The sequence below is a fragment of the Apostichopus japonicus genome, chromosome 12 (genome assembly GCF_037975245.1).
Source record: "Apostichopus japonicus isolate 1M-3 chromosome 12, ASM3797524v1, whole genome shotgun sequence".
Taxonomy (NCBI): domain Eukaryota; kingdom Metazoa; phylum Echinodermata; class Holothuroidea; order Aspidochirotida; family Stichopodidae; genus Apostichopus; species Apostichopus japonicus.
The window spans coordinates 26240147-26253080 of record NC_092572.1 but is presented as its reverse complement, the minus strand read 5'-3'; the positions used below and the strand labels follow the sequence as shown (position 1 = coordinate 26253080).

Sequence of the window (12934 nt, the reverse complement as noted above, 5' to 3'; positions counted from 1 at the left end):
TGCCTTACAAATACAAATATGATACAAATACAAATACACCACTTCTTGGTTCCTTCACGCTTTAATCATCAGAGAGCCGGGTTCATCAGTCAAATCGGAAAATGAGGAAATTTTGAAGACCCTGGTGGCACTATGACATCACAGATTCACCACAAAACAAAAAGGGAGCAGCTATTGGCACAACGTTTAGACTAGGATGATCTCCTTACATTGAGCAAGAATTTTCTCAACCATTTTTGGGGGAGTTGTTTCATCGCAGAGTAGTTCTCTTGCAAGCCAAAATTGAACAAACAAAACGGGTGGGTTTGTGTATCCTTCGTGTGTTTATGTCTATGTTTGACACATAAGGCACTGTTGTTGAAAACGTTAATGGATATCACTTAACACGATATTATGTGCATATATTTCCCAAGAAAGAAGCCATTTTGTCGCAAAACAATTCCATCTACAGAATGTCAATACAGATGGTGCTGTAGTTGGCACACTCCTTTGAGAGTGAACATGGTGAGGGGATGAATGTTAATAATATGTACAATATGTTATGAATCTACTCTGAAGGGTGTGTAATAGTAAAATACGGAAGTGACCGGAAAATACCGACTCATAGCAGTCTGGGCAATATTTCTTGACTGTTTTTGGCAGTTGAACATCGCAGAGTAGTTCACTTGTTGTAAGCAAAAAATTGAAGGTAAAAAAGGAAAAAAAAATTAGAACAAAAGGGGGTTTGTTAACCCTTCGTGTGTTTATGTCTGTTTGACACATGTGGCACTGTTGTTATAAAGAGAAACGTTTTTAACGTGTCCAACACTGATTGTATCTTGGAAAACATGGATCAATGTTCTGCCTGTCTGTCTGTCTTCTATAGTTGAACCATTAGTCACTGACATCCCAAGAGCAGATCCCATGCCAATCACTTGCCAGACTGGTGTCTTTACTGTTTTTACCAACATCCCCGGATCACAGCCGGTCGTGTTTCCTACCGCGGAGGCGTTAGACGCAGACGGCAACAATCTGATCGGTGTCTTGACGACTCCCCCTACGAATGCGTTCACTCCTGGGCCAACTCCGCAAATGATTACATTTACCTTTACAGATTCCATGGGATTGACAGCCACCTGTATGTTCCAGCTACTACTAACTTGTAAGTACTGCGAAACGGTAAAGAAAGGAAAAAGGGGTGGGGCGGGGTGAGTGGGACTTCACTCTATAGTTGAGTCGAAGAAGCTGGTTGCATTTGATCTGTGAATAAATCTCATATTTGTCTCTCCACCAGATTTATACTTCAGTTACTAGCCACATGCCTTAGCACTCAACGGAGTACCTCTTACCAGAATTGTAGTACTCCAGTTTGCCTGTGTTTACTCGAGTACACTTTTTTTCTTCTTTCCCTTGTAGTCATACTCGTAGTTTTGTAGTCATGCTTTCACTCACCAACTTGAAGGAAATATCTTGTACTCTAAATAGTGTACTCAAGAGTTTGTTCTGGTACTTGCCTCTTCTACTCATATCTCTTTACTTGCACTTGGGCATTGCATTCACACCGCAAGTCAGTAAATGTTGCGTCCAGTGCCATCTGGTGGCGTGACCATTTCCGCAAGGTCAAGTTTACCCTCCTCAGTATTATTCATGTGCGATTAAAGTGGGCTGGGTCTGGATACATTTCACAAGTAGAAGAATATGGTCAGGTATAGACTAAGTGTAGAAAGGAATTGTGTAACTGGTTTTGAAAAAAATATCAGCAAATCATGAATAAGAATAGTCCGAATGAAAAGAAAAAGTAACGAAAATTCAATGAAAAAAACGAACAGAAAAGTGAAAGTAACATCTACGCAATATCCTTAACTAGTGTGCATTCGCAGCACCAGCCAAGGCAAACTGGGAGGTGGGGGGGGGGGTAACTAAGGGGCAAGGCATTTTTTGGAGGGGAAGGGTGAAATTAATATAACACTGATATGGGGGGAGGGATCTAAAGGAAGGGGTTTCCTCTCTCATTTGGGAGTTTTTCTACTTGAGTAAAGTGCGTTAGATGCAAAATGGTGCTATCATTTAACAATTTTTCACATTTAATGCATTGCATTGGAAACTGTACTAAATTCAACCGATCAGCCTAATTCCATATGTTTGGATAGTAGCAGGTCTGATTGGGGGGCAACTGGGGGAGGCAAGGGGACAATCCGCGGGCATGCCCCCCCCCTCCGTAGCACCGCCACTGCTGTTGTGTAAATGTATACCGGAGAGGGTGTTGCAAACATAACATGAGCTTCCACCGTGCATCCACGATATATGTGTCCATTCGCACCATCAAAGCACAAAACGATATTAGGTGCAATGTCTGGATTAAACTATGGGACAAAATAAGTACCATCTGGGGGCAGCAGATATGTTTTAGGGTAGTGATACTTATCAATACAATTTGTGCTTGTGTGCAATACGACTGGAGAGGACATTAGTCCCTAAACTATATGTTCTCAATGTGGCTATTATCAAACAATTGGCCATATGCTTCATGAATTTTTTTTTATGAACAAGAAACAAAAAGCCCCCCCCCCTCCTCCTCCCCTCCACCCCCAATAAAGATAGAACAAAATGAGGACAGGGTTACCCTGATCAGTTACATTGTTCCACATCATTGTATCATAATAAAGTAAAAACTGAACTTTTGGATATATTGAAGTGAAATAGCAGTTTCGAGTAACGGGGTACGGAATACGGAATCTTGCCTGGGAAATTGATGAAATGTTATGACCAGAAATCAAGAAATTTAATGATTGGCGATTCTAGAAGTAGACAATTAAAAATTTGAAACTGATTTCTTTCCGTTGCTTGATCTTCTCCTTTATTTCCCGTCTTGATCTGGTATCATTGAATAATAAGAAGGAGCAAGTCTAGCTGTTTAATAAAATGGCACAGTGAGACCTTTTGTATTGATCCAAGTATAAATTCAGATCTGATCAGGTTTTTACCTTTTTTGGGGTGTGGGGGGGGGGGAAGAGCTTGTATCAAGAGTGTGTTACATGGCATAACACATTCATTTTGTCAAACCATAACGAGGATAGCAATGGTCCCTCTAGATCAGATTAGATAGGGACGTATGTTTGTATGTATTGTATGTATGTATGGGTGTATGTTTGTATGTATTTTAGATCCTCCTGCAAGCAGGAACTCACGTAGAAGCCTCATTGACTTATCACAGCCGCAAGCTGACCGAAGTCAGTCTCTTAGATTCATATTTAACGTCCATGATTATGAATTGTCACAACTTAGTAACTGGACGACATACATTAATCTTGGAGTGCCTCAAACCGGGGACCTAATGATTGGAAGACACCTGAGTTAACCACTGAGCTAACACTGCACTGAGTGCATCACATGCATTTTTTTTTAACGAGAAGCGTGTTTTCAAATATTCAGACCTCGCTTATCCTCAAAGAATTTGGCATCTTGAGATACATTGAGAATTTCTTCATGAAATCTCTGGCATACTCTACTAAGCAACAGGTTTTTAGCAACAGGGTACTACCATAACATTTTTGACCTTGCACTTAAACTATGAAAACTTGTTTGTTATTGCACAGATATCACAAATGTTTTGTTTTTTAATTTGTGCAACCGTGGGTCTTATGCTCCTCCTCGAACCCTGATCTGCATGATGACAAGCTCTATCCCTTGTTTTAAAAAGTTGGAATTAATAGAGCACAGCCCTGAAATAAATATTAGCTATTCACTTAAAAGCAATTGGGTTTTGCTCCAAAGTGCCAGCCACAAGTAAAGATCATTAATTTCCTCGTAAGCTCTGCCTACTAGATCGAAGCACCCTGCCATTGAAACTAATTGGTTTGGAAGGGTTAACCTTAAATTCGTGTTAACAGAAATAACATATTGAACATGTACAGCAGATATATCTATAAATGAATGTGATGAACTGAGAGTTAACACTTTCCTGGGATGCCTTAAACATCCAGGGTATAACTCCAGGGTAGCTACATTAAGCACCTTACAGGAGCTATATTAACATGAGTAAAATTAAGTATAAACCATACTGTTTACAAGACAAAGTTTTGCTTACAAGATTTTAGAAGTACTCAACCAAATGAAGACTTCTGCAATTATTTCCATCTAACGAATTCCAAGTACTCACCTTGTTTGTCAATGGTTTATTGCTTTAACAGTTGACGATGCAGAACCTAACATTATTGGATGTCCAGATGATGTCATCCCAGGTACCCTCCTACCCGGGGATACGATGGCCACAGTCACATTACCAATGATAACTGCAATAGATAACTCAGGCAGCACCCCCTCCCTGGAGGTTGTGCCTCCAGGAAACGTTTTCGGCTTTGGTGATACTTCCGTGGAGTACACCTTCAGCGACAACGCTGGCAATACGGCCATTTGCTCCTTCACTGTCTCGGTCAGTAAGTAAAATAGCTTTTCTTGATCAATCAAGATTTAACAAACCACAAGACTATAGTACACTTGAATATCCTCAAGCACCTTATCATGATTTTCATTATAACTATCAATGATTCATTATACCAGGTAGGCAAAGGAACTTGCAGTTTTAAGAATAGGCTAAATTTAATAATAGTCTGTGTAATTTATTTTCCAAATTTTCTGGTGAAAAAGTCACTAGTCTTGAACCTCAGGGCTGTCGGCTGCATTTCTTTCCTGCCTAACGTTACATCGAACAACACAATTTTTTTTTGGGGGGGGGGGGGGTTGCGTGTGGACAGGTGCCAATTTGTGTAGGTTTGATAAGTCCGTTTAATGTTGCTGTAAAATCTCTGTGCTACAACGAAGAAATACCTTGCTGCTGTAGGATATATCTTATTTCAAAAGTCATGTCCATTGTCCATTAAAGTCAATGATTTTCAGTAGCACTTTTAATGACTTTATCGTATCAGCAACGATATTTGCAACTACACAGTAGGCTACTGTAGCTATTAAAGTAGTAGAGAAGAAGGCACCAAATGAAGAACGATGTTCCAACTGCAAGCACTACAGTACAACTCTATGATGTCATTTTTTTAGACTTGATTATTAATAGTTATAATAAAGTAGTAGTATTATATGAAGAGACAGATATAAATTGGTCTTAACCGGTTGGTGGAGTGTACGTGCGTTGTCAATGAGAACAAGTTGCGAAAAGTAAATGTTCTGGTAATCTACTGTAATACCAGAATTGTGCAAAAATAACGAAGAAGATTGCAACAAAAAGGCAACAACCTTGTTAGAAACAATGTATAGCAGTTATTTGCAGTGGTGTCCATCCTTAATTTTTCACGCTATGCAGGGGATGCCATTCCGGCGAGGGGAACCCCCTCGCCTTTAAGAAATCTTGATTATGTAATTTGGGTTAGATGCAAAATGCTGCTATCTACTGGCAAAGCTTCGAACTGATTTTATGTTAAGGAATTCTCATTCTGTAGTAAAAATTTCTCAATTTTTTTTATTGTCGTGTTCAAAATATAATTTTTGTGTGTGTGTATGTGGGTGGGGGTGGCGGGAAGGGGGGTGTGGGGGTGTAACAACTGCCGAGGAAGGTGAGGATTGAAGTGTGACTTCCCTTCGATTATTCAGTAAAAGCTTTTTGTTTTTTATCCATATTTCTTTGCTTCTCCCACACAGATCTTGATCCATGTGACCCCAGTCCTTGCCCGTTTGGTACAGTTTGTTTATTTGATCCAGCAGCAATATCATTCATCGTTTGTAGTGAGTACATAGAACCATTAAAGTGAGGCTCACATTTACAAGGATTGTTAGACTATCATATCTGGCCTTTTGTCCTCTTCCCCTTCTCTCCTGTCCCTTCCTCACTCTCCTCGCCACCTGTCCCCACCCCTCTATGCATTTTGGAAGCTTTACTCGACAAATCATGTTCGAGTGCACAAAGAGGAGCAGTGATGTGCCACAAGTTGAAGTGCACTTTTTCATCAGTTAACATCAGTTCTCCCATGAGCTACTCACATAAAGAGGACTTGTTTTGAAATGAAAATTTGCAACAGCGACATGATTCCTCTGCAAAGCAAGGCTGAATCAATTATCAGACAACAGAGAGGTTATCTCGGCAGACCAGCAGTGCTCTATTGTGTGATGAAACTGCAGAGCAGAAAAGATAAAAACCTACCCAGCCTGGCTGCAGAATCCTGCGGCCAGGCTGCATCAATATCAGTCAACAGAGAGATGATCTCGGCAGACAAGCAGTGCTCTATTGTGATATAAAACTGCAGAGCAGAAAAGATAACAACCTATTCAACCTGGCTGCAGAGTCCTGCAGCAGCAGCTTCCTTCTTTTTTACACAGTGGTCAATGAGTAAATCAATCAATCCAATTTAGTTGATAATCAAGAAAATCAATAAATAAAACATATGAGTATCCACACACCCCTCCCCACCCCCCCCACCACCAGCCTGTCCGTGGACATTGGTTTCAGCACTGATTCTACAGAACTGCTCTCAACCTGCGTAACAATGAGCCATTTCACATTGATCAAACTGGTATTCTTTCGTTTATTTTCCAGCTCCAATCGGTGATCCTTGTGATACTTTACAGTGCTTCCCTCCATCTACTTGTACGGCAGTTGACGCCCAAGCAGTTTGTTTAGGTAAGACAATATTTAAAGACCTCAAATCTGACATTTCATCTGTCTTTCTTTTCTTCCCTTGGTTACAAAATCATGTCACGAAAGCAAAAAAAGTTGCACGTTTCGTTTCAACGGTATATTTTGTTATTACCCGTTTGCAAACAGTCAAGGACAGTTTAATTGCCATGCTAGCTGTTACAGAAAGGTCCCATCATTTTAATTCAAAGTCTGACAGCTGGTGATGTGTTTTACTTTGTACATCAATCCAGTCTGTCGCCTTGAATTGTCAAGTAATTAGTCTTCAATGGACAAAGGCAATTTTCCAGAAATTTGAAAATTCCAAACTTCGAATATTTGCACAGGATTTCTACGAATGTAGTACCACAGTAAGTTGTAGGCAATATAACAAAGACTGTCTTTAATTGTCACTGAAAATTCTACATTCATTAATTTCAAGAAAATATCTACAACGGTGTCTCAATTGAGGTTGATCAAAAGGTACCCCTTGAGATACGAATACAAAATTGCCTTCTTCGTTAGGCCCGCCTAAAGAAAAACAGTCTTCCTCAAATTCATCGAGCAATAATAAGTTGTTACTTGATAGCATAAACTACCTCAAATATTACTGCCATTAAGTTTCATCCTTAAGCGCACCTAATTATAATTGACCAGCTACCATGATTGTAAACACAAGTGTTCTAATGGCCAGCACTACTTTCCTGTGTGTGAAGACAAATTTGGCTCGACCACTGAAATAGTACACTGTGTGTTTGTACATGAATTTGTGCATAGGAGCGGTCAGTATGGCTAGCCTAACCAACTCTGGGTAGATATTTAATCTCCCCTGTTCTTGGCCAAAGTTAGGGGACTCGGGTGGTATATGCTACAGTATAGTAGGGGAATATCGTAATGTTACAAATTGCCTTCATTATGCATAGCATGACGTCGCTGAGCAAGGGCACACCTCACAGATTCTGCAGGAAGTCAAAAGTCAAAAGCAGATCTCGATGAGGTTGATGATACATACTTGGTTAGGGGCAACTGCGGATTAAAGTTATTCAACCCCGCCACACCCTCATATAGCCTAATTTTTGTTTCTCATTCTTTCTCTCATGTTTCTTTTATAGTTAGGTGCGAAAACGTAATCTGCCCCCCTTCTTCTTTCTGTTTGGAAACAGATCAGGAAACGTTTTGTCTCGACAGTAAGTTATTTCAGTGACATTTTAGAGAACTTTTTGTGGATGAATTCATCTTTAAGTTGTCACAAATTATATTCACAGTAGAAATCAGAGCACTTTTGGGGGAGTAGGCCTACTATTCGCATGCTATTTGATGTCTGTTTCGGCATTGAATGACTAGTTTCAAGTAGTTTGATGTTTTTTGTAAAAAATAATCTCCAAAATTAACAAAATCACTACACCACTCTGCTCGCTTGTTTGATTTTACGTGCTGAGAGAAAATAGCCTGGAATATAGCCCGTACTGTCCAAAATCCTTTCAAAATTATGGCAATGGATCGAACCCCTTTTCCAATAATTCCTTTTAGCAATGATGATATTTCAGACTGTGAACCCACGTCTGTGTGGCACCATTAATTTTATAATATTGCTAATTGATGACACGACACAGAGGTGGGTTCCAAGTCTGAAATATCATCATACCGCAACGTCTAGGAGGAATTTGTGGAAAAGGAGTTCCATCCATTGCCTTAATTTTGCACCCAGTATTTTGGACAGTAAGGGATAAATTAAGTCAGTCTGTGATATTCCACAACCATGTTATAATGAAGGAATGCCAGAGGGGGGGGGGGGGGGGGGATTATAGTGACCTTGGCAAGGATTCACATGATCAGTGCTCCAAAACTAGTGAATATTCAATGTGAGTGCAAGACCCAATTGTCTTGCTTCAAGGTTTTTTTGTTTTCTTCCTGATAGAGACGGGAACAACAACGGGTACCCGTTTTCAAACATTTCGGAGCTCCCATGAGTACCTGTTCCTTACGCATTCGACCTTCAACTCAACTATAGGCCTATACTAAGGGCATACATAAGCCTATAGTTTTACTCCTGTATGTATAGGCTATGAGACAGTGTCTACAAATGTTCCGCTTTTCAAGCCTAACAGTGCAATGAATGAATTACTTATGGAAAATGGGCTTTGCGTGCTTGAAGAATTCCTTAAAGTATTTGTTGGGGTATATTTGCATAAAAATTGACAGTATAATTTGCAAACCAAAAATTCTCACAGAAAAGGTACAGCACTTTTACTGAACAGCGGTATTAATACTTACACTATAGGCCTCTCCAACGTGTTCTTTCATAGCTGTGTATACTAAGGCTAGCCCTTTAAACTTAAACGGATCAAGATAGAAGATAATATCACTTAATGGTTATTATTATTGAAGATTACACTTAATTTTTTTGCCTCCCTTTCCTTCAAGTAAAACTGAAAATGGAGAGCAATGTTCGTGACTGTTTAAACTTTGCGGACAGGTGGTAACAGCTTGGACTAGCTAGTAGTAATTTTTTTGATCAGTCCCCCTGATTCCTAAGGTACCCCGTTCCCACCACTAGTTCCAGATCTGTAAATAGGGTTGGAGTTGTTCCCTACAAGCATCTCTCTGCTTGGAGAGTGAATTGGTAGTGGGAGGGCAGTGGTAGGGGGATGGGGAATGGAGGGCAGTGGTAGGGGAATGGGGAATGGAGGGCAGTGGTAGAAGGAATGGGGAAGGGAATGCAGTGGTAGGGATGGAGAGGGAGGGTAGGGGATGGGGAAGGGAGGGGGATGGGGAAAGGAGGGCAGTGGTAGCGGGATGGGTAAGAGAGGGCAGTGGTAGGAATGGGGAGGGAGGGTAGGGGGATGGGGAGGGAGGGGGATTGGAAAAGGAGGGCAGTGGTAGGGGAATGGGGAAGGGAGGGGCAGTTGTAGAGGGATGGGGAAGGGAGGGCAGTAGTAGGGGGATGGGGAAGGGAGGGCAGTGTTAGGGATAGGGAAGGGAGGGTAGGGGATGGTGAAGGGAGGGGGATGGGGAAGGGAGGGGATGGGGAAGGGGGCAGTGGTATCGGGATGGCGAAGGGAGGGTACTGGTAGGGGGATGGGGATGGGGAAAGGTGGGCAGTGGTAGGCGATGGGGAAGGGAGGGCAGGGGTAGGGTTTGTTACTGAAGACATTCAATTATTATTTTCTTGTTGGTCATTTACTATCATGATAAACTCTTACCTTTCTATCGTATCATTTAGTGTTGTCTGGGGATGCTCTGTCCTGCATGCCGGTGTGCAACCCTGGAGAGACTTGCCAAGCAGCAGTATGCGTTCAAGGTAAAGGTCCTAACAAAGTAGCTCGTAACATTGTGCGGGGGTAGGGGGAGGGGGAAATAAGTATGACTTCCATTAACCTTGCACCATCACAATTATAACAGATTATTAAACATTTTTATTAATTTCTATTTAAAGTAACTGGCTACCTAGAAACATTCAATAAGAGTATACTGCTGTCAATCACTAGTATATGTCATCACTGGGTATACCAGATTACATGTGTTATGCATAGGCCCTTAAATACAGTGGTACAACTTGCCTTTTAATAAATTGAAATATTTAATAAATTAACACATCGTACGTCATTATTAGCTCCCCTTGTCACAAGTAAACTTATGTTCTTGTTATTGTCATGTTTGTTTTGTATTTATATAGGTATTCCAAAATTCTATTAGCCTTTCAAATTAGCATTTCGACTGAACACAGAGTTCCCATGCACTGAAGGATTGCTACTCCTCCAGTAAATTGAGTCTTGTTACTAGAGATTGCAATGTTTCTGTTGCTTGTCCAGAAAACTGCTTCATTTCGTTAAATTCGGAGGGATAAATTGGGGGTTAAATTGGAAGGGATAAAACTGCTATAAGAGGTGTTTTAGTGCTTCTTCTTCTTCGGCTTTTTGCAGATCCTGTTGCAATCATCCCGTGTGTTCCAGTCTGTGGTATGGGAGAAATGTGTGTCCAGGGTAACTGTGTAGGTGAGTTTTTAAGGTGGTTTTCGAACCCGGGCCTCCTGCCTTATATGCATACACCCTAACCAACTAGGTTGTGGACACTGATTGTAAGTCCAGAGGTTCGAAACCAGTAGGGACGGTCGTCATTCCACTGCAGGCTTTTGCCACCTGTATCGAACAATGTAAGTTCTGTTTATATTTGGGATGTATGTGTGTATATATATATATATATATATATATATATATATATATATATATATATATATATACAGTGGAATTACGACCTTTGTTTGCTGTTCAACTGAGTTCAAGTCAACAGAGACGTTAAGTTAACAGTAACGAAATGAGTGAACGTATCACTTTTTTTGCTCTTTTTTTATGTCTCTTCGTCCATCATAAACTTCTTTGCTTTCGTTTAATTTTGGATGCAAGACGCTAGTATTGCTTATACAATGTAAATCACCTCCCTACCGCCCCACCGCCCCACCGCCTGAAAGATAAATCACTGAATAAATGAAGAAGATGGAAAGCACATCTTTAAAGATTGATTGTTTTGTTGGGTTTATTATAGGTATTTACCATGTTTTTGTGTCTAACAGATCCGTGCAACCCAGACCCATGCCTTCCTTTAGAAGTCTGTACTGTTGTTGGTGGAGCCGCCGACTGCACCGGTTAGTAATGTTAGTCATGGTCGTCTGTGTTTATTTTATTCCCAGTTTGTAACGAATCACAGCTTTGGCACGGTCAAGGCAGTCTTTTAGAATCGAAAAATTCTCGGTGATTTAAGAGATATCTTGACTAGGTTCTCCCTTAATCTATCGTAATAAGACTCTTAATATAATAATATTGAGGATTTATTTAGCGCAGACATATCCATCGATAACGGTGCTCCATGGGCATGACAGTATTACCCTGGTCCAGGATAACCTGTCGTACATAGAGGCCATCCCTCCAACTCTTCAGGGCTTTTGATTTGTTACTTGTGTGAATCCGTTTGGGAGATAGAATCGAACCATGTGAAGTGACATAGAAGTTCTTTCTTCTCAATTTTGTATCCAGAGTGATACGAAATCAACGTCCCAACAGCAAATTTGATTCCTTACCTCCTGCAACGGTGCCAGGGCAGACAACAAAACCATGCTTGCAAATTATTATTTAATTTTTTTTTTTTAACATTCTTTCCCGTTTTCCATTTCTCTTCTTTTATTGGAATAATGACGTTCTTCCTTTTTCTCGTGTTTCCTGTAGATCCATGTGTTCCGAACCCCTGCCCCGGAAATGGCGTTTGCACTCCAACTCCACCAACATTTCAATGTGCATGTAAGTATATACGCCGATTTTTCTAGATAATTTTTCTAGATACTGCGTGCATGGTCATGCAATTGTACTGATAGGATCAGCGGTACTAATATCTTACTTCCATAACAACAGGACAGGAGGTGCAGATCCAGTGGGTTGGAGGTATACCTCTTCCCCCCTCCCCACCGTATGTGTTGTATTTCTCTATTTCTGCTTTTTTTTAATATTGTTTGTTCCCACCCCACCCCCCCCCCCCCCCCCAGCTGACAGCTTTGTAAATAAACTAAACCAAAAACTGTTAAAAATGCAGTATGTTTGATTCAAGTAATTTTAGAACCCCTGTAATTTAATGTAAAGGAACACAGCTGAAGAATGATTTTGAATAGAATACTACGTCGGGCCCCTCAGCAGCCACTGTAGCTACGAACTCGATCCTCCTTTTAAAGGACTGTAAAGACCATACACCCGTAGGGATAAAAGCCTAAAACCTAAAGAGTAGCTAAACAAATGGGATGTAATAAACCAGATCCTGCTCATTATTTCAGATTTATACCTGGATTTTAGAACGAAAGGCTATATTTCCAAACAGGATGAAGTAAATCCAAGAGAGTTAGGATCCTTTTTCGTTGCTAAGGGATCATGAAAATTTCGGTTACAAATTGGGATGCTAATTATAACCGAAACGATGAGTCTCTGAACTATCAGAAAGCACTCCCAGCAGTTCCAGTACCGTAATGAAAGTAACTACTTAAGTAACTACTTAAGTAACTACTTAAGTAACTACTTAAGTAACTACTTAAGTAAAAGTAATAAATGTGATGAGAGAGGGAACAAAATCATAATCAACAGGGCTCTCCGGCATATGAACAGCGGTCATATGGGTCCTAATGTGTGGGGACCTGTACCCTATTGATTTATGACTTGACAGAGAAGTCGGTCACAAGTGCTTTTTACAAGCTGCGGACAGGCGCCGATGAACCGTCAAAATTAACACCAACTAGTTCATGGATACCCAACTTGCGCAGTTTCGCCAATCGCCAAAGTGAAGTGCTATAGAACGAGACGC

The 12934-nt window shown here is 40.7% G+C and overlaps 1 protein-coding gene across 3 annotated transcripts in view; it reads left to right on the top strand.

Annotated features, from left to right (window-relative positions):
• Positions 1 to 12934, top strand: part of LOC139976746 (uncharacterized) — a 195477-nt gene that overhangs the window by 167977 nt on the left and 14566 nt on the right. For all 3 annotated transcript variants that reach the window (XM_071985465.1, XM_071985464.1, XM_071985466.1), the window contains 9 exons: positions 866 to 1141; positions 4170 to 4415; positions 5629 to 5712; positions 6521 to 6604; positions 7711 to 7785; positions 9822 to 9899; positions 10522 to 10593; positions 11169 to 11240; positions 11818 to 11889. In XM_071985465.1, coding sequence (XP_071841566.1) covers positions 866 to 1141; positions 4170 to 4415; positions 5629 to 5712; positions 6521 to 6604; positions 7711 to 7785; positions 9822 to 9899; positions 10522 to 10593; positions 11169 to 11240; positions 11818 to 11889 — 1059 coding nt within the window. The remainder of the gene's footprint in view (positions 1 to 865; positions 1142 to 4169; positions 4416 to 5628; positions 5713 to 6520; positions 6605 to 7710; positions 7786 to 9821; positions 9900 to 10521; positions 10594 to 11168; positions 11241 to 11817; positions 11890 to 12934) is intronic.